This window comes from Panthera pardus, unplaced genomic scaffold (assembly GCF_024362965.1).
Source record: "Panthera pardus isolate Hobbes unplaced genomic scaffold, ASM2436296v1 HiC_scaffold_2, whole genome shotgun sequence".
NCBI lineage: Eukaryota > Metazoa > Chordata > Mammalia > Carnivora > Felidae > Panthera > Panthera pardus.
In genome coordinates this window covers 82,880,473-82,903,339 of record NW_026526765.1, presented here as the reverse complement: position 1 = coordinate 82,903,339, position 22,867 = coordinate 82,880,473, and the positions used below count along the sequence as shown (strand labels likewise).

Here is a 22,867-nt window from a genome sequence, read left to right as displayed (position 1 = left end):
TGTCCATTGACTGATGAATGGATAAAGAAGATGTGGTATATATATTCAATGGAATATTATTTGGCAATCAAAAAGAATGAAATCTTGCCATTTGCAACAATGTAGACGGTACTAGAGTGTATTATGCTAAGCGAAATAAGTCAGAGAAAGACAAATATCATATGATTTCACTCATATGTGTAATTTAAGATACAAAACAGATGAATATAAGGGAAGGGAAGCAAAAATAATATAAAAATAGAGAGGGAGACAAACCATAAGAGACTCTTAACTACATAGAACAAACTGAGGGTTACTGTATGGGTGTTGGGTGGGTGGATGGGCTAAATGGGCAATGGACATTAAGGAGGACACTTGCTGGGATGAACAGTGGGTGTTATATGTAGGCAATGAATCACTAAATTCTATTCCTGAAAGAAAGAAAAGAAAAAAAAAAAAAAAAAAGATATTTGCTCTAGGCTTAACTTTTCCCTGTCCCAACTCTAGAATCAGTCTGTCAAAAAGTATTTAATGGTATCTTTTAGGCTTTTAATATGGGATGAGGCAAAAATTCTCACTATTTGTCATCACAGAGTCCTACCAAAGCTCAGAAAAACAAAAAGATAAACTTCAAATTTATTCAGTTCTGAAAAGATGTTTTTTAAGAAAGTTTAGGTTTTGAGATTATTCATTCTAACTCAAGTTCCTGAAGAGAAAACAGCTCCTAGGATATATAATAAAGCAAAGCAGTCCCTTTTCCTCTCTTACAGAAATATAACAAATCCAACTGTATGAAACACATGAAAATATGCCAAACAAAAAAGTAGTTTGTCTGCCTCCAGTCTCTAGTCTGTCTCGTAGGACATACAGATAAGCCCTCAAAAAAATCATTTTTTAGTACTCTTCAAACTGCTATACCAAATAAACTTCAACTCATATAAAAATATACCATTTTCAACATTTAAAAATAATAAAATGTTTGGAAATGTCACATAATATGTATATTGGGCTAAAAAAGGGATACATGCTGACAAATTTCTGATTCATTCATAAAGTTCTGAACACCATGTAATTATTTGCGAAACAGAGTAAAATAGAAGACTTAATACCCAAAATTGGGTTGGAGTGGTTAGAAAATGCTTCTCTCTCTCCAGTGAGTTGAGGTTCTGAGACAAAACTGACTCCTTCACTTCAGTCATCTTCTACAGTTCAAAACTTAGAAACCTTTTAATCAGACACACAGCGATGATCCAATACATAAGCAGATAGTTATATCATGTCTAATAACCATTTTCTCTACCAGCTCAGATCATAAAATGCCACCTAACATCTATGTACCAATTTAAAGTTGTCACATACGTTACCTCACTTGATCATCACAACCCTATAAAACAGTAGCATGTATTTATTACCACCTTCACTATCTGTCAGACAAGAAAATGAACTTAGAGAGGTAAAATGGCTTGTCCAAAATTATACCCTAAGAGTATAGTGGAATTAATAGAATAAATGTATTTGCCAATACGTAACTCAATGCTCTTTCAAAATCACCACACTTACTCTATGTTCGATGCAACCCTAAAATATTGTGCCCCCTCTCTTCATTACCTTATAAAAAAGGAAGTTATAAATACAAAAATATGCTTTTACTTTGCCCAGAATGTTCCTGTGAATGACAAAATGTACTGAATAAATAGGAAATCCACAAACTTCTCCTCTGTTAACTAGGAAATCAGATATAGATTTTTTTTTAATTTCATTAGCACTGAGAGACATGTAGAAAGAAAACATCAGGAATTATGTTTTCTACTTTTTAAAATGAAAGCAACACTATCAAGCTGCAGTTTATACAGAGACTGGGTTCCAAAGGCAGTAGATTAGGCAGAAATCAAGTATAAAAAACATTTCCATTAAGAATCCCTTCAATCACCTCTAAAATACAGTACAACTGATCCATATAACTTAAATATGCATCAGATGTAACACAAGTGGTTCTTCTAAAACATGCCTCAGGTGATTAAAGTGATTCAGCAACTAGAATTCTAAACTTCAACTAAGCATATGAAGTAACTGGATAAAAATACCACTTGATATCCAGAAGAATTGAAAACAGAGACACAGATATTTGTACATCCATCTCATAGTAGCAATATTCACTGCCAAGAAACAACCCAACTGTCCAAAGACAGAGGAATGGTGTGATGGTTAATTTTATGTGTCAACTTGACTGAGCCATACCATGCCCAGATATTTGGTTAAATGTTACTCCGAGTGTGTCTGTGAAGGTGTTTCTGGATGAGATTAACATTTGAATTTGGGTGAATATGTATATGATACTTTCAAACACTTTTGGAAAATTAATGAACATAATGAGATTGGCTGGTTGCTCCTAAAGTCACTGAACAAAGTGGTGGAAAAAAAAAAAGGATACACTCAGGGATTTGAATTCTCAGCTCAAGTGTAGCATAAATAACCTGTAATTTTCTAAGCATGTCCTGAAGGTGACCCTTATCTCTTGTAGCCAAAGGGCTGAGATTGTTAAAAATCAAACACAAAATCTCATCCTGCAACTAGCTGAAATACAGTCCAAGCAGAACTACCAGCCTCACAGGTGTCCATTGTTAAAGTGAGGACACCTACTGGGAAAGAATGGGATCGTGTAAATTGGAATGGTGACATGTGGGAAAACCCTGAAGAAGCTGGAGACAATAAGCTTCTAAATTGTGATAATTCTCTGTCAGTGGAAGAAGCCTTCCCATCCTCAGTAGTAGTGGTCTCTCTACCTTACTCTTAGAGAATTATTAGCCTGTGTTGCCTAAGGAAACAGTAATGTCCTCCTCCACCCCGCCCAAGGCTGATGCCAGGCAAGACAAAGCTGATTCTCTTAAGGACCCACTCCCCAAAGCCCTCTTTGCAACTAGACTTTCAACTACACTCAAGTCATAGCAGGCCCCTAAAGGTGAGGTATATAGTATGACTCGTGAGGGGGAGCACAATATCCAACACTCTTTTGGGTTTTCTAATTTATATAGACAGATCCAGAAAACAAGTGTGGGAATAAATATTAAGGGTATGGGATTATAGTAGAAGGAACAATCAGATCATATTTATTAATATAGGCTCACTAAGCAGATATTCCATATTTAACGTTGAATCTTGGGGAACTAGGATGACTGATTAAATGTCAGACCTGCCTTGGTTTAATGCAGAGGAAAGGGTCAAAGGTTTTGGAAGACAGGAATGTTACAATGGATTTGTCACTGAAGACGTACTCACTCACAATGGGAAGGTCCAGAAGACATACCTTTCCCTACTACAATGAGAAATAAATTTGTGAGGAGAACCCTGGCATTCTTGAAGAGCTCTGTAATGACTCATCTTATGCCAGACCTTACAGTGAGAACTAAATCACTAAACTAGGAAATCTGGGATGCTGTTTGGAATCTTCAGTAAGCCGCTGGTGAATCACAGTACAGGCTCTTAGGATTTTGGAGTAAAGCCCTGCCATCTACTGCAGATAACTACTCTCGTTGGTCTGCCATTAGGCCTTAGGAGAGACTGAATGCTTAACCACAGGCTACCAAGTTACCATGTGACCTTAGCTGCTCACTATAAACTGAATGTTATCTGACCCACCAAGTCCTAAAGGTGGGTGTGTACAACAGCACTCCATCATCAAATGGAAATGGTGTATCTCTAACCAGGACTGAGTAGGCCCTGGAGGCAAAAGTTACATGAAGTAGCCCAAATGCAGAAAGTCCCCATTCTTGCTACACTGAACTTCTATCTAACAGCATGCACCTAAGGCCTCAGGGGGAGTTCTTACCAGCTGATAGAAGGCAAAACTCAGGTCTGGTTTACAGATGGTTCTGCATGATATTCAGGCACCAACCAAAACCAGCCAGAGTCTGGGATACCACTGAAGGAAAGTGGTGAAAGGAAATCTTCCCAACGGGGAGAACTGTGAGCAGTGCACTTAGCTACCGTTTGCCTAGAAAGAGATATGGCCAAACATGTGATTATATCAAGATTCATAGGTTGTGGCCACTGGTTTGGCTGGATGGTCAGAGACTTGGAAGGAATATAATTGGAAAATTGGTGATGAGGAAATAAGGCAAAGAGGTGTGTGAATAGTCCTCTCTGAATGGGCAAAAGATGTGAAAGATAGCTGTGTCCCAACTTAATACCCACTAAAAGATTACCTCAAAAGAGGGAAGATTTTAATTACCAAGTGAGTAAGATAACTCTTTCTCTGGACACCAGTCAGCCTCTTTCCCCAGACACCCCTGTCATTGCTCAACGGGCTCATGAACAAAGTAGCCATGGTGGCAGGGATGGAGGAGGCATGGGCTCATCAATATGAACTTACATTAACCAAAGCCAACATGGCTATAGCCATTACTGATTGTCCAAACTGCCAGAATCTGAAAATAACACTTAGCTTCCAGTACAGTGCCACTCCCGAGAGTAATCAGTGAACTACCTGGTGGTAGTGGATTACATCATATTACTTCCATCATGAAAGAAGTAGCATTTTTTGTTCTTACTGGAAAAGACACTTTCTCTGAATACAGATTTGTCTTCCCCACATGAAATGCTTCTGCCATATCTATTTGTGGAGTTACAGAATGCCTTATCCACCATCATGGTATTCCACATTGCATTGCTTCTCATCAAGGAGCTCACTTCCCAGCAAAAGAAGTACAGCAATGGTCCCATGTTCATGAAATTCATTTGTCTTACCCTTTTCCCCACCATCCTAAAACAGCTAGTTTGAGAGAATGGCGAAATGGCCTTTTGAAGATTCATTTACTGTGTCAGCTAAGTGAAAGAAACTGCAGGGCTGAGGCCAGATTCTCTAGAAGGCTGTGTATACTCAGAATTAGTTTCAAATATATGGTGCTGTTTCTCCCATAGCCATAATTCACAGGTCTAAAAATAAAGGGGTAAAAATGGGAGTATCACCACTCATTATTACCCCTGATGAACAAGGAAAGAATGTCCATTTTCTCACTGTTCTTATTCAACATAGTATTAAGAATTCTATCAAGTACAAAAAAGCAAGAAAGGAAATAAAAGGCATATTGATTGGAAAGGGAGAAATTAAACCATCAAATGTGCAAACAACCCGATGGCCTAACAGAAAATCTGAAGGAATCTACCCCCAAAACTCCTAGAACTATTAAGTGACATTAGGAGAGCCATTAGACATAATATCAACAAACAAAACTTGATCACATTTCCATAAACTATCAGTAAACACGTGGCAACTGAAAATGAACAAATCAGGAGACTATAGATGCTGGAGAGGATGTGGAGAAATGGGAACCCTCTTGCACTGTTGGTGGGAATGCAAATTGGTGCAGCCACTCTGGAAAACAGTGTGGAGGTTCCTCAAAAAATTAAAAATAGACCTACCCTATGACCCAGCAGTAGTGCTGCTAGGAATTTACCCAAGGGATACAGGAGTACTGATGCATAGGGGCACTTGTACCCCAATGTCTATAGAAGCACTCTGAACAATGGCCAAATTGTGGAAAGAGCCTGAATGTCCATTAACTGATGAATGGATAAAGAAATTGTGGTTTATATACACAATGGAGTACTACGTGGCAATGAGAAAGAATGAAATATGGCCCTTTGTAGCAACGTGGATGGAACTGGAGAGTGTGATGCTGAGTGAAATAAGCCATACAGAGAAAGACAGATACCATATGTTTTCACTCTTATGTGGATCCTGATACACTTAACAGAAACCCATGGGAGAGGGGAAGGAATAAAAAAAAAAAAAAGAGGTTAGAGTAGGAGAGAGCCAAAGCATAAGAGACTCTTAAAAACTGAGAACAAACTGAGGGTTGATGGGGGGTGGGAGGGAGGGGAGGGGAGGTGATGGGTATTGAAGAGGGCATCTTTTGGGATGAGCACTGGGTGTTGTATGGAAACCAATTTGACAATAAATTTCATATATTAAAAAAAAAAAGAATAAACACGTGGCAACTGAAATTAAGAATACAACACTGTTTATAATCACCCTAAAGAATTAATACTTAGGTATAAATCTAATAAATATTTAAGACCTATATGCTGAAAACTACAAAATGCTGATAAAGAAAATCAAAGATCTAAATAAATCAGAGACATACCATGTCATGGATTGAAAGACTCAATAAAGATGTCAATATTCCCCATATTCATCTATAGGCTTAAAAAGAATATTAATCAAATCTCAGTAAATTTTTTTGCAGATATGGATAATTTAACTCTAAAATGTATATGGAAAAGCAAACAACCTAGAATACCTAAAAGCTAAAACTTTTGAAAAAGAATGAAATGGGAAGAATCACTCTACTCAATTTTAAGACATACTATACAGTACAGTAATCAACAGTGTTACCAAAGAGATAGACACAGATCCATGGAACAAAACAGAGAGCCCAAAATGAGGCCACCCAAATACCCAAATATACCCAGTTTTGACAAAGATGGACAAAGTAATTCCATGGTGGAAAGACAGTCTTTTTCACAAATGTGCTGTCACAAATAGAAATTAATAGGCAAAACAAACAAACAAAAACTCCATGACTTAGGTCTCATACCTTCTATAAAAATTAACTCCAAATGTGTCATTAATTTAAAAGTAAAATCTAAAATTATAGAACTTTTTAGGTGAAAACACAGGAGAAAATCTTCATAAACTAGGGTTAGGCAAAGAATATGACACCAAAAACACAATCCATAAAACATAAAACTCGTAAGTAGAGGGGCGCCTGGCTGGCTCAGTCGGTTAAGCGTCCAACTTCAGGTCAGGTCACGATCTCGCGGTCCGTGAGTTCGAGCCCCGCATCGGGCTCTGGGCTGATGGCTCAGAGCCTGGAGCCTGCTTCCGATTCTGTGTCTCCCTCTCTCTCTGCCCCTCCCCCGTTCATGCTTTGTCTCTCTCTGTCTCAAAAATAAATACACGTTAAAAAAAAAAAATTAAAAAAAAAAAACTGGTAAGTAGACTGTTTGAAAGATAAAGTTTTATTCAGTTTGACAATTTGTTTGAAATATACTTTGCTATGCACTGCCATTTTGTTTTCTAATATTTCCTATTTAACTCCATGAATTGCTACAAGTTCATGTGCGCTAAACATTCTTATTCCTATAGTACTGATGAATTAACAGATTCAGAGAAGCTAAGCAGAAAAACCTGAGCTTAAATCCAGACAGTTCCATCTTTAGACCCTATCCATACTCTTTTTACATAATTGTACCTCCAAAACCCAGAAAACCTATGTAAACTCTTACAAACTGCTTGAGGAAGTGTAAATTGGACCATAACTTGAAAGATTCAAATTTTCACATTACAGAGTAAGGTTGAAGACTCACAAAACACATCTAGTTGGAAAGCCAGAGAGTCTATTTAGAAGGAGACTTACATACATTCCTTGCCCTCTCTCCTAAATCAACCATTATTCTGAGAGTGCTAGTCATCCCCAGCAGCATACAAGCATGCAGTAAAACCTTCTACAGGGTTGTCCACAACTGTCTCCAATTCCTCTCTTCCCATTCTCTACCGAAGCTCTCCAAAAGAGCTTTCATTTCCATCAATTCATGAAAATAGCTCTTTTTGACGGTCACCAATGACCTCCACACTGTAAATTCCAAAAGTAATTTCTCAGTCCTTGTATAACATGAATTATCATCATGACTAAATTAATTACTCCCATTTTTTTTTACATTTGGCACTCAGGATCTCTCTCTCTCTCTTGCTCCTGGTTCTTAGCCTTTCTTCCTAGAAATTCATTTTCAGCTTCTTTTGATGGTTCCTGGTCATCTTCCTGACCCTAGAGTTGAGATGCCCTAGGGCTCAATCTACAGATCTTTTTCCTGTCTACATTGACATCTCCAGTGATCTCAATTAGGACCCATGGTTCTTTAAATATTACCTCTATACTAATGTTTCCTCAAACTTTTATCTCTAACCCAAATGCTCTCCCAAACTCCATACTCAACCTCTTTACCTTCCTGTTTAAGAAGCACCTCAGTTTAACATTTAATATATCTAAAACCTAACTCCTGCTTTCCACTACAATCACCACAACCTGTTTCTCCCAGTTTTCTTAATCTAACAAATCTAAGAGCTTTTTAGGCCAAGGGCATTCGAATTTATCTTGTTGACCCAACAGCAAATCATGTCATCTCTTTCTTCACAACACAACCAGAATCTGTCATCATCCTTTCTGCGACCACTCTGATCCATTACATCATCTCTCACATTTGTGAGAAGAAAGTAATGCTCTTAGCCATTTTCCATTTTTGAAGGTACAGGCTAGCTACACCATTCCATTGAGAGAACATTAGCTCTAAAAGCAGGGACAAGATGAGGCTGGCTTCTTTATTACATACTTATATGCTTTAGGCTTTCAAGAAAAGAGATAAAGTAAGGTCGAAAGAGAGAATCTTGAGATATCTTTATCATCCAGCCTCATAAAGCAAGGCAGGATAGCAGTGAGGGATTCAGAGAAATGGCTGCAACTAAGATGGTCTGGTACACATTCATTTGGGCCATCACCTACAAAGCATCTTGAAGACCACAAAGACTCTACATTGAATAAAAGATTCATTATCTAGCACAGATGGCATCTCAACATTTAGAAAATCCATAAGATTTTCTTTCACCATCAAAGAAAGTAACTGTGAGACCACATACAAATTACTTAGGTAAGCTGATCTGGGGTAAGTCACTAGACAGTTAGATTGAAATATATAATAATGAAGAAATCTTTCAGCTCAAAAATGCACATTTAGGAGTAAAATTCTTTTAGATTGCAGACTTAAAAAGTCTAGAATTCAAAATTCCGGAAGAATGGCTTGGGCAGATTCTTTCTGAGATGTTAACATGGAAAGCCTCTCAAAAAATATTCCTAATTCAGGGCCCCCGGGTGGCTCAGTAGGCTGAGCATCTGACTCCCAGGGTCGTGGGATCAAGCCCTGCATCAGGAGCCATGCTGAGTGTGGAGACTGCTTAAGAGTCTCTCTTTCTCCTTCTGCCCCTTTCCCCCGCTTACGAATTGTCTCTCCCTCTAAAATAATTTTTTTTTAATTTTAAAAACTATCAAAAATATATTCCTAATTAATGCCATGAAGATAGAATACTGGATTATTAGGCACACCATTACCCTAGCCAAGCATGACATTCTGATCAACAAAAATATGATAATGGCACTTAATCTTGACTCAAGAGACTTATAGTGTTAGTTTTACCTTTAAATAGATGACTTTGGATAAGAAAAGACTTAAGATTTCCTACAGTTGTAAAAGTATGTGATTCTGTGATTTATTTACTGAGTACATACTACACTTCAGACACTGAGACAGTTGTGAGGGATACAAAGAGTTACAAATGGATTAAATACTAATATTCTTATTTTAGAACTGAAATGAAAGGAAGATCACCTAAATATTCCTATACCTTCATGAGGAACAATGAAAACCCCTAAAAAAGCAAATTAAGCATGTACCTTTCAGTGCTGTAGTCTTTTCTTTTTCATCTGGACCTCCCTGCTGGATTTGTGCCATGCTTATCCAAATTGGTAACAAAATTAAAGAGCTCAAGGAAATAGACATCAATCTTCAGAAGACAGTCTAGAATGAATGAAAGCAATAAATTAAGCTCTACTCAATCCTACCTACTCCATGAGAACTTCATAGATCCTCCCAGTTGGGATTAATCTCTATTCTGATTTCCCACTGCACTTTGTTGATGCCTATACCACAGTTACTTATCATAGCCTGCCTTGCATTATAGTTATTTATGTATTTGTCTGGGTTGGCTAACAGATTACAAGTCCCAGGATAAAGGTATCAAGTTTTTGTCATCTTTATATCTCTCATGTCACCAAACACAATGCCTTATACATACAGATACCTAAAGTTGCTGAATGTAATTTAGCTAAACTTACTGTGTAAATTGAGTTCTCGATCATCTAATTTTTTTTTAAATATCTCCAGGTAATTTCAAAAGCCTGAAATTTCTTTTAAAATGAACTATAAGCTTGTGCCAATTACAAAGTCAGAATGTCTTCGACCTGGAACAGACAGCAGAAGGAGAAAAATACAAACTATGTAAGGTAGCTATAAGCTACCTCTGGTGTAATTCAAAATATAACTTTAAGGGAAAAAATTAGCCCGTTTTAAAAATGAAACTATGTCAAATTCAGTATCTGGAAGCCATATAAATGGCACTCCAGTAAACAATCATAATATAAAATTATGTTTATTAAGATCTAATTCTGCTCCATTTTGGCCAAAGGGAAGGCATTTACACCACAAATAGAAGTTTTTTCCCAGTATGCCCATGAAGAGTAAAACAAACAAACAAACAAACAAACAAACAAAAACACTACTCCTAAGGTTTAAGGGACAAAAATGAAACACATACAATGGAAAAAGTTAAACTAATTTAGTCAATCTATAACTGTTAATGAAATTCTATAAAAACTACATTCATGACAATAATAAAACAACACTGAAAATTCCTCTGATTGAGGAACCCAATTTATTTGCTATCCACAAAGAAAATTTCAGTTTCCTTTTGGAGGGCTATTTTATAACTATCTTTAAAAACTGAGGCATTTTCATAATCAGCTAAGTATAGCAGAAAATAAAAATACCAACACTGAAAATAATATTTTAAAACTATGAATGTCTCAAACAGTCATAAATCGTATTGTCCTTATCTCAATTCTAACTGAGGGAGGGTGGGGTGGGGGCAGGTAGTATAAGAGGAAAGACCATCTGGCTTTACCATCAACTACCACATACCCCTGACAAATTATTTAGCTTCTCTGTGCCTTATTTCCAAATGTGAAAAATAACAATGATAATCATGTTTCCCTCATATGGTTACACTCAGATTAAATGGAAAATAAAAGATCTAGCATAGTACCTGATGCATAATTAAGTGCTCAATATACTCTGGCTTATATATTTTTTAATTGTTATAAATGTATCCTGGTTTCACTGCCTAATAATAGCTCTGTGGTCAGGAACAAGTCACTTAATATCCAAAATCTTCAGTATCCTCATTCATAAAATATAGCCCAAATAATGGTGGCTGAGAATTAATATTATAGAAGGTATATACATCTGATCATTGCTATTATTAGCAATAATACTGCTTCTCAATGGAGTGAGGTTTCCTAATAGGAAAAAGTAGAATATGAGAGTACTTTTGAGTAGGAAGGCATTTCCACTTAGCAGGAAAGAAGTTATTTTTCTTCTGTGAATAGGTAACTAAAAACTCTGTCAATCTACGTAAATAAAATGTGTCTACATTCCTTCAAGAAACATATCAGAGTTTGTATGGTGGACAATGTATAAGATACCAGGGTGCAGTGGTGAGTAAAACAGACATGGTCATGGCCTGGGTGGGGGCTGGCAAAACAAACTGCCAACTTGTAAAACACGTAAGACCTAGAATGATAATTACAACACTGTTATAAAGGTTTATCTATTTACGTGCAGGAATTGGTCTTATCTGTCAAGTCCCACAGGTTTCCATAGAAGTTTTACCAGCAATTCCCTATTATACACCATCCTATAGCAGAAATTAAAGAGAAATGTTCACAGGGTACCTGGATGGTTCAGTTGGCTAAGCATGTCTTTTGACTTTGGGTCAGGTTATGGTATCATGGTCATGAGATTGAGCCCCATGTTGGGCTCTGTGCTGGGCATTTAGCCTGCGTGAGATTGTCTACCTGTGTGTCTGTCTGTCTCTCTCTCTCTCCCCCCCGCCCCAACTATCTCTCCTGCACTTGCATACTCTCCAACTCGCTCAAAAAAAAAAAAAAAAAAGAAAGAAAGAAAGAAAAAGGAAAAGAAAAAAGAAATGTTCATAATGAGAAATCTCATGCACCGCTCTCTGTTAACAATTCCATAACTATCTACAAGGGCTTCTTGCAGTGTTTAATAAATCTATCCTCCTGCCAATCCAATATTTCTTCTAAATATAAGTGGTTTGGTTATTTTTCAATGGCCCCAAATTGCCTGATTACTAAACAGAAGAATTTGGGGCGCCTGGGTGGCTCTGTCAGTTAAGCGTCTGACTTTGGCTCAGGTCACGATCTCACGGTTCATGAGTTTGAGCCCCGTGTCAGGCTTTGTGCTGACAGCTGAAAGCCTGGAGCCTGCTTCAGATTCTGTCTTCTTCTCTCTCTACGCTTCCCCTGCTTGCTCGCTCTCTCTCTCAAAAATAAATAAATATTAAAAAAGTTTTAAACTGAGGGGCGGCTGATTGGCTCAGTCAGTTAAGCGTCCGACTTCAGCTCAGATCATGATCTCTTGGTTTGTGAGTTCGAGCCCAGCGTCGGGCTCTGTGCTGACAGCTCAGAGCCTGGAGCCTGCTTCAGATTCTGTGTCTCCCTCTCTCTCTGCCCCTCCCCTGCTAACGGTCTGTCTCCCAATAATAAATAAATGTTAAAAAATTTTTTTAATTAAAAAAAAATTTTAAACAGAAGAATGTATACTATTATCTCATTGTGACTGTTTCAATGAAAGTGAAATTATAGAATATTTTTGGTGCTAGAGTCATTTTCAAGATTCACATTTTAAAGTTCTGGAGATCTAACGTAGAGCAGGGTGACTACAGTTAACAATCCTATATTGCAAACTTGAAAGTTGCTAAGAGAGTAGATCTTAAAAGCTCTCATCACACACACACGAAGCAGGTTAACTACGTGAGGTAATGGATGTGTTAACCAACCTTATTGTGGAATCATTCTGCCATACATATGTATATAAATCATTACATTGTATACCTTAGACTTACATAGTGTTACATGTCAATTATATCTAAAAAAAACAAAAAAACAAAAAAACACAAAACCTTGGAAAAAGCTCTAAATACTCCACAATGTTTAATACATATCCCCCCTTTAGATTTTGATCTCACTGAGGACAGGTATTGTGTCTGTCCCTAGCACATGTCTGGCATGTTTGGAACTCACTGGTTATTTGCTGAATTTACAAATAAGAGATGGGGGTTGGGGGAGAAATTCACATTTTAAAGAATAATTTTCAAGATTCTCAAAATTATATACCAATAATCATATTCTTATTTTATGATATAACCAAAAAATTTCACGTTGCAATTTACTTAAGTGATGATATGTATGTTACAAGAGTACTAATTATTATCTGTGATCCTAAACCTTCTAGCAGCAGATGCAAAGCAGGTAAGCATGAAGCGAAAGCAATTTGTCTGTTGCTCTCTCATTCACTGTTAGATTTTTGCCCTCTCAAGTTATCTTCCATGGCTGTGGCACAGCTGGTGAAGCTAAATCGGGAACATTATAAATTCTCAATTTAGTTTTCCTAATAAAAATTCAGAGTTATAACCTGCATGACCACAGATAAACACTACTGAAAATGTGGCCAGCAACCCGTTTGATACATTTGATATATATTAATATGTGCACTCAACATAGTTTATTTAGTATTATCTGATGGAGGTTAGGTTATAGGGAATAAAGTGGTAGAAGGTTTTTACTGATGTGAATTGGGACACAGTTGACACGTTGTATACTTCATGATAACCACTGCTGTTTAAATATGGTTTCCTAGAAATGGTTGTAGTATAAACAAGATTCAAAACATCTCAGTTTGCAATTTCATTCTGTGAACTACACAAAGCAATTATCATATCTTCTTTCCTTCTATGATTCCAACAGAGAATCCACTAAGTATAAATAAAGCTATAAATAACTTGTCATGTGTAATCTTTATCCAGTCAGCATTTCAAAACATGAAAGAGTAGAATATTTCTTAGTTGCCCTGTTTGCTCAAAATATGGCATGAGCACTTATAATATGTACAGGGAAATATACAGAAGCCTAAGTTTCCTACATCTGCTTGTTTTTAGGTAGGTATTAAATAAGGACTAGATATAGATGATTTTGCAATTGAAGGCTTTCCACCTCCCATTCTGAATGCAACGATGCAAGTATAAAATACATCACAAGACAAGTAAAACTGAATTCCCTGGGACCTTTAGAGCTGATTTGGTCCCAGAGAATCTACGTTTACTAAGTCAGGCTCTGGAAATCCAGCTCATAATGCCCTTCTTGTGGTAAGTAGTGCCACAAGTACTTTTTGAATTGGTACCAAAGATTTGCGAGAAACCAAAAGATTTACCCAAATTATAATTAAAATATCTATGTTATTCAGAAATTGCTCATCAGCAAAGGTTACTTCATAATAATCCTGGACAGCTTATAGTTCTGAGGCTGAAGCACAAAAAATGTATGTTTGGGGGCACCTGCGTGGTTCAGTCCATTCAGTAACTGACTCTTGATTTCGGCTCATGTCATGATCTCACAGTTGTGACACTGAGCCCCACATTGGGCTCTATGGTGAGCATGGAGCCTACTTAAGATATTCACTCTCTCTCTCAAAAAGAAAAAAAAGAAAGAAGTTTGGAGGGTGTGTGTGCATATACATATCGGACTGGGGAAAAGGCACAAGAACAAGCGTATCACGCTAGAGCAGACACAGAAGACAAAGCCCAGGGTAATATGGGCTCATGGTACATAGAAAATGGCATCTTCTACTGAGAATGTCATCGATGCTTGGATCAAAGTTGACATACCTGAATCCAATCTAACGCTTTCTGAAGTAATTTCTTAGTTTCCCAGTCAATGTGATATAGGAGGTTTGGTATGAGAAATTCAGCATTTTAATCTCAATTCTACCACCTACAAGGTGGGTTATCTTGAGAAAGTCATAACTTCCTTAAGAAAAATAACAGCACTTCCTTTTACAGGGCAATTATGAAGATTATATCAAAGAATGTATGGAAGGGGCGCCTGGGTGGCTCAGTTGGTTGAGCATCAGACTTGGGCTTAGGTCATGATCTCACAGCTCATGAGTTTGAGTCCCACATGGGGCTTACAGCTGTCAGTGTGAAGCAGGCTTCAGATCTTCTGTCCTCCTCTCTCTGCCCCACCCCCACTCGCATGCCTGCTCTCTCTCTCTCAAAAAATAAACATTTAAAAAAAATGCATACACATTTTGAAAACAATAAATTTCTCTATAAATATTAGTAATCCACATAATATCAAACAAAATTGGATTCCAATTAATTTGTACTCAAACACAAGGATACCCAAATTAGTCCAACTTCGAGGAATGAGAAACTTCTGATATGCACTGTTTGGATGAATTCTAAAAAGAAATAATAAAGCCCCATAATAAATACCTGTTGAGTTGACTTGGGTTTCCAAAACTATACTGAAGATAATCATAATGAAATATAAATTAATTTTCTTCATATAATTTGTATTCTTTTTTTTTTTAAGTTTATTTATTTTGAGAGAGACTGAGCACAAGTGGAGGAGGGGCAGAGGGAGGAGAGGGAGGGGGAGAGAGAGAGACAGAGAGAGAGACAGAGAGAATCCCAAGCAGCCTCTGGGCTGGCAGTGGAGAGTCTGATGTGAAGCTCAAACCCACAACACCGTGAGATCGTGACCTGAGCCGAAACCAAGAGTGAGACACTTAACCAAATGAGCCACCCAAGTGTCCCGGTTATATTCTTTTCTAATCTTATTAAATATGTGTCTGGAAAATGTTCAAGTATGTGAGTTCTAACTTGATTTAGGTAAAAATGTATCCAAAGAAGAATACTGTTCTAAATATCTCCTAAATAGCATATGTTGGTCACAAAGTTAACAAGTGCTTTCATACCCATTACTTTATTAGGTTATCACCACAACTGTCAGGGAAAGGAGGGGTTGACATATCTGCATTTTACAGAGATGAGGCATCATGGGATATATGAAAAGCAAAGTAACCTGGGTCAGGTATGCCAGATCAGCAAGGGATGGTTGGGATTTTAACTCTAGTCTTCTGGATAGGAGCTCCTACTTATGAGCTCCTTTACCTGCATGGTGGAGTCATACTATTTAACTTCAATCAAAAAAACTATTCCAGTTTCAACTTCTCATTTATCCTATAGGAAGTTTTCACTTTTGTGTACTAATTTATATTATCAGCAAGTAGTCCAATATGGAGTCTGAGTAAGTTGGACATAGTTAATTACATATAGATGACAGCTGTCAACCAAAACTGTCTCAGTATATTTGGTTTGCTGTTCAGAATTAAGATTGATAAAAACACTCCTCATCATTCCTGACAATACTTTTGGTAAATCAAATATTTAAAAGAAAAAGTCAAAAGGTAAGGAATATCATATACAAAGATTTAAAATATTTTTTTTTAACGTTTATTTATTTTGAGACAGAGAGAAACAGAGCATGAACGGGGGAGGGTCAGAAAGAGAGTGAGACACAGAATCTGAAACAGGCTCCAGGCTCTGAGCAATCAGCACAGAGCCCGATGCGGGGCTTGAACTCACGGACCGGAGATCGTGACCTGAGCCAAAGTCGGACGCTTAACCGACTGAGCCACCCAGGCACCCCTCATATACAAAGATTTTAGAAGAAACTAATAATGTACTACCATGCCTTTTAACAGGTTCCAAAACTGGAAGTCATCTGGATAGGTTTCACATTACTATTTGCCTAGCAAAAAGACAAACTAAACAAGACTAGAATGAAATCCTTAGAGTATCTGCAAGACAATGCTAAAGCTGAAGCTAAAAAATTAAACAAGGACTAAGTTCTCAATTTTGAAGCCCCTCAAAAGAAAAACTAATTTAAGCAATCTTTTATGAAGTTTTCATAATATGGAGCAGAAATAGCAGAGCTATGGATGAGGACAAAATAATTCTCAAAAAGATATGCTCAAAATTTTGCAAAAACAGAACATGTAAAACAAATAACCTCCTTTATATGGGTCAAATATAAATGTCATGTAAGCTACTTAACAGACTTTAATTCTATGGTAAACATAAATAATATTATAAATATACATAACTCCAGGTCAAATTCAACAAAGAGAAATTAACTATATTCATAAGATTTCAAAGTAGCCAATACCATGAAATAGCAGTAATAACTTACTTGCAAAGTCTACATCACATTTTCTCATTCCATATATATGCTTACCAGCATCTCTGCTAAACTATGTGAACTAAAGGTTAAACTTAGATTTTAAAATATAATATGCATGTGGTAGACACTAAGGTGAACCCTCCCCCCCGCCCCCCGCCCCGAGATGCACCTTCAAGGAGAACTTGCTACGCAGCAGCATGGAGTACAGTTAGCAAAGAGCCTCCAACTGTTCCCCACTTCAGAGTCTGCCTCAGATGCCGAGAGCTGTCTCACTCAAGGTGGTGCCTTTCCCAGGTTGACTGTCTCAGTCGCTGACTGAGCCCAGTGGGAATATGAAGGCCTGCCTCTGACAGGCAATATTTGCTGCGGGGCTCATCTTCAGGTTGGTAGAGGTTTGGTCAGGCCTGCATTAAGTTCAACTTCTCTATCCGACCAATCCTGTTGTCTTTCTTCTTCTCCTAAGTGTTGTTCTTTTTTTTTTTTTTTTTTTTTTTTTTTTTGAGGGAGAGAAAGAATGTGAGCGGGGGAGGGGCAGAGAGAGGGAGAGACAGAATCTGAAGCAGATTCCATTTTCTGAGCTGTTAGCACAGAGCCCAATGTGGGGCTCGAACTCACGAACCATGAGATCGTGACCTGAGCCGAAGTCAGACGCTCAACCCACTGAGCCACCCAGGTGCCCCAAGTGTTGGTCTTCCACATCTTTCACACCAAATTTTATCTCAGCACCTGTTTCTAAAAAATCCGATCTGTGACACTGTACTTTTCTTAATGTTTTTTCTGGAAGTTAAAAAAGTTTCATTATGTTGAGACAAGATGTATCCAGAATATATAATGAACTCTGGCAACTCAACAATAAAGAAAAATAACCTAACTTTAAAAATGAACAAAGGATATGAATAGGCATTTCTCCAAAGAAGATATCCAAATGACGAAAGAGCACCCAAAAAAGACATGCTCAACATCCTTAGCCATTAGAAAAATGAAAATCAAAACCATAGTAAGATACCACTTCACACCCTCAGGCAAGGTTATAATAAATAAGAAAGATAATAGCAAGTATTGGTGAGAATGTAGAGAAACTGAAATCTTCATACATTATTATGTATTATGTAAACTGGCATACACTCATTTTAGAAAAGTTTGGCAGTTCCCTAAAATGTTAAACATAGATTTACCATATGACCCAGCAATTCCACTTCTAGGTATATACCCAAGAGAAATGAAAACACATGTCCACACCAAAACTTAAACACAAATGTTCACAAACGCATTATTCATAATTGCCAGAAAGTAAATGCCTATCAAGTGATGACTGGATAAACAAATTTGGTATATCCATACACTAGAATATTATTAACTCATAAAAAATGAAGTATTGATACATGCTACAACATGAATAACCTTGAAAACATTATGCTAAATAAAAGAAATCAGTTACAAAAGACCATATATTATAGAATTCCATTTATAAGAAATGACAAGAATAAGCAAATAAATCCACAGAAAGAGAGAAAGTAACTTAATGGGTTTGGGGTGTTGGAGGAGGGGAGTAAAAAGTGATTGCTAATGGGGAGGTTTCTTGTCATTTTTTTTTTTAAGTTTATTTTATTTTGAGAGAGAGCATGCATGCACATGCACGAAGGGAGAAGAGGGAAAGAATTCCAAGTAGGCTCCTCCCTGCCAGCACAGAGGCCGACACAGGGCTTGAACTCATGAACCCTGAGATCATGACCTGAGCCAAAATCAAGAGTCAGACGCTTAACCGACTGGGCCACCCAAATGCCCCACAAGGTTTCTTTTCAAGGTGATGATTCCAATAGTGCAAAAGAGATACACTAGAGTAGTGTACCTCACTGCGTATTAAATGGTTCTCTCTCTCCATCTCTTCTGTATAGCTAAATGCCAAACATCAAGGCACAGCACAGAAAGGGAACAGGCTTGCCCCTTTCACTCAATCTTCTCTATTCCTTCTAAGAAACAGGGGTGATAAGTGGGCTTTAGGCAGACTCACTTAAAGAACTTCCCTTTTCAGATGTCCCTACCATCCCTCCCACCAGAACCAGGCTAGGAACCATCTAGGCCTGCTCTATCTAAACATTAGGGGCAAACACAGTATTTCCCAGGTATAAAAGGTAAACATCATATATAAAGGTTTTATAATTCACAGTGCTCTAGTCTAGCTTCTTCTAATTCTGTGCATTGGGAGTTCTCTGTCAATGGTAATTTGCCTCCCTGGCCTGTCATTATTCCTTACGTACTTCTTCCAATGATTCAATGATTCACTGATTCACTTCGGTTATGATTTGTTAATTCCTTGGCCACACACTACTTAGTAACACCCCAATGTTATGCAATTTCTAACAAGGAATGAAATTTAATAATAACTGCTTTATTATTAGTGTTATTGTTATCAGAACTGATCCCACATACTCTATTAACTTACTTCAAAGTTAACAGAAGTTAATGGAAGTTTGCTATACAAACAAAAATAAAAACTTAAGCAGAGGATCAAGCAATTTACTCTTAAAGCCTGTAAACCACGCTAATAACACTAGCAATAAAGTTTAATGGTAAAGTTAAGCTTCTGGAGACCACAATTGTACTGCAAATAAGGCATATAAGTACCACTCAGATTCAATGTCTACTGACAGTGCACTCCTTGTTATTTATTTAAGGGGAAAATGTCTGTGAAGGCTGACTTTACATAAACGTGTTAACAAGTGGGAGTATTATCATTTAAGTGCCTTCGAAACGGATTTCTTTCTCACTTCTGGAATTTCCCAGTTCTTTATAAAGTGATAGCACTTTCCAGAATTTCACATTTGTACCATATTTCAACAATGCCCAATCCTGAAACCAACAGCAAAGAATTCAGAAAGATTTGGAGAGGCTCTATACTGTTGTGATACTACAAAATCTGATCTTAAAAAAAAAGAATTAGGAATTTGAAATCTCAAGTCATCCTTTTAAACTACCATATTAGTTACATTGGTTATTTACTTCATTCAGAAAATAATACACACAATTCATACCTTGCCTAAATTAACAAAGGATTTCAGACAACAAATTCTCTTATTCCAAAAGCAAAAGGCTTTGAGCCCTCTTGGCGTCCACAAAATATGTTTTTTCCCCAACAAAAGACAACCTTACTTAGCCACATGACACTGAAGTTGTCAGTACAAGGGCACTTTGTGAAATGTTAAGTCATTTATGTATTAGACTTATGCTTAAACACAGTATGCCAGATAGCTCTCATTACTATTGTCTACTTATGCAAAAGTTGGTAGAATCCCTTCCTATCATCATGAGAGTCAAGAATTTTACAACTAGATTTCATTTTCAACATTATAGCTCTGTCCTTTGAGCGACCCTCCTGTTGAAAATAACTAAACTTGGAAGGTACATTACAAAACTAAGGATACCTAGAAATATCACTAAATTAACATAAAGGAAGAAATAATAACAATTTCAATATCTGCAGAAAAAGTAATAAAATTCAATACTCATATTAGGAAGAAAAGTCATAGTAAACTGGGAAAAAGGAACACCCTTAACATAATAAAGAGATTCAACAAAACAAAAATACAGTAAAACTGCTCTTCATGGTAATATATTAAAAACATTCTCTTTAAAATCAGGTACCAGAAAAGAATGCCCATCATTACCACTTTACTATTTCCACTTCTAATCAAAGTTTTCTGGACGCTTTTCTAGTATAATAAGTTATAGAAAAGAAAACAAAAAATATACAAGGATTGGGGGCACCTGGGTGGCTCAGTTGGTTGAGCGTCCAACTTCCGTTGAGGTTATGGTCTGGTTCATGAGTTCAAGGCCCGCATCCAGCTCTGTGCTGGCAGCTCAGAGCCTGGAGCCTGCTTCAGATTCTGTGTCTCCCTCTCTCTCTGCCCCTCCCCCACTCATGCTCTGCCTCTCTCTCACAAAAATAAACACACAAAAAAACTGTTTAAATACATATATATAGATTGAGAAGAGAAAGTTACTATTTGTAGATAGTATGACTATCTAAAACAACAACAAAACAAGAGCCAAGAAACAAGATTTTCTAGAATCAAAAAACAAGATGGGGCACCTGGGTGGCTCAGTCAGTTAAGCATATGAATCTTGATTTCAGCTCAGCTTCTGATCCCATGGTCTTGAGATTGAGCCCGCCTCAGGCTCAGCACTGGGTGTGGAGCCTGCTTAAGATTCTCTCACTCATATGTGGAATTTAAGAAACAAAATAGATGACCATAGGGGAAGGGAAGGAAAAATAAGATAAAAACAGAGAGTAAGGCAAACCACAAGAGACTCTTAAGTATAGAGAACCTACTGGGGATTGCTGGAGGGGAGGTAGATGGGGGGATGGGCTAAGTAGGTGATGGACATTAAGGAGGGCACTTGTTGGGATGAGCACTGGGAGTTATATGTAAGTGATGGATCACTGGGTTCTACTCCTGAAACCAATACTAACTACTCTGTATGGTGACTAACCTGAATTTAAATAATTAAAAAAAAAAAAAATCTCTCCCTCTTCCTCTGCCCCTCCCTTGCTAAGATGTAGAATAAAAAGAATTTAGCAGGATGGATAAAGTAATTTATATATAAAAATAAACTGTATCAATACCAGCAACAACCAGTTGTAAAACATAGTTTAAACAAAAAAAAACCATTTATAATTGCAAAAAATAAAAATCTACATAGTAAGAATAAATCTAACACAAGGTATGTTAAATCTATAAGCACAAAATGAGAAAATGTTATTGAAAGACATTAATGAAGAATGAAATACACGAAGAGATATACCATATTCATGGACAGAAAAACCCAATCCTGTAAAGATATCAATTTTCCTCTGATAAATGGATTTAATATAATTCCTCTCAAACCCAACTTTAAAAAAAAAAAAAAAAAACTTATTCAAAAAGTTCTATAAAAAAAAAAAAAAAATGGCCAAGAAGAGCTAAGACACTCCTAAAGAAGAATATGTTATGAAGACTTACCTTACTAGGTATTACCAAAACTAACCAAGTAAGTCATTAGTATTGGAATAAACAAACTGAGCAACAGAACTACAAAACAGATCCACAAAACAGATTCGTGTGACACAGATGATACTAACATATCACTGGGGAAAGAATGGACTTTTCAATAATTGGAACAACTGGTTAACCACATAGAAAGAAAGAAAGAAAGAAAGAAAGAAAGAAAGAAAGAAAGAAAGAAAGAAAGAAAAGAAAGAAAGAAAAAATTAGATACCTACCTCATTCCATTCATAGAGATCAATTTTGAATGCATTAGGGCATAAATGTGAAAAACAAAACTTTAAGCTTTTTAGGGGAAAAATATAGGAGACTACCGTTTTGATGTTCGGGCAGGGAATAAAAATGTGATGAGATATTATTTTACACTCACTAGACTAGAAAAAATTAAGAAATCTGACAATGTCAAAAGAACCAACAGAGCTTAATGAAGATTCTTATTCACATTGCTGATCAAAATATAAATTAGTAGGAGCACCTGGCTAGCTCAATCAAAAGAACATGCAACTCTTGACCTCGGGTTATGAGTTTGAGCACCACAATGGAGTGTAGAGATTACTTAAACAAACAAACATAAAAAAATATACATATATGTACAAAAACTTTAGAAAAATTGGCATGAGACTTCCAAAGTAAACATTCTTATAATTTTTAACCCAACAAACAATCTCATATTTTGGGTCACTACTTGGTCCTGTACATCAATATCACGAAACAGGTATGTCAATGTTCACAAAATGTTCATGTCATCAAAAAAGCCAGTTTTTTTCATGATCTATAACTATGTAACAAATTATCTCAAAATGTAGTTGCCAAAAACAGTAAACATTTATAATCTCTCATGGTATCAGTGGATCA

At 36.8% G+C, this 22,867-nt stretch overlaps 1 protein-coding gene across 11 annotated transcripts in view; it reads right to left on the bottom strand.

The window, feature by feature from the left end:
- FAM172A (family with sequence similarity 172 member A) overlaps positions 1-22,867 on the bottom strand; it is a 422,196-nt gene that overhangs the window by 375,227 nt on the left and 24,102 nt on the right. The window contains exon 2 of one of the 11 annotated variants that reach the window (XM_019428786.2): positions 9,483-9,606. The exons of 9 other annotated variants lie outside the window; for them this stretch is intronic. In XM_019428786.2, the coding sequence (XP_019284331.1) occupies positions 9,483-9,588 (106 nt within the window). In that variant the 5' untranslated portion in view covers positions 9,589-9,606. Of the gene's footprint in view, positions 1-9,482; positions 9,607-22,867 lie in introns of those variants that run through there. One more of the 11 variants, XM_019428797.2, reaches the window with a different exon arrangement.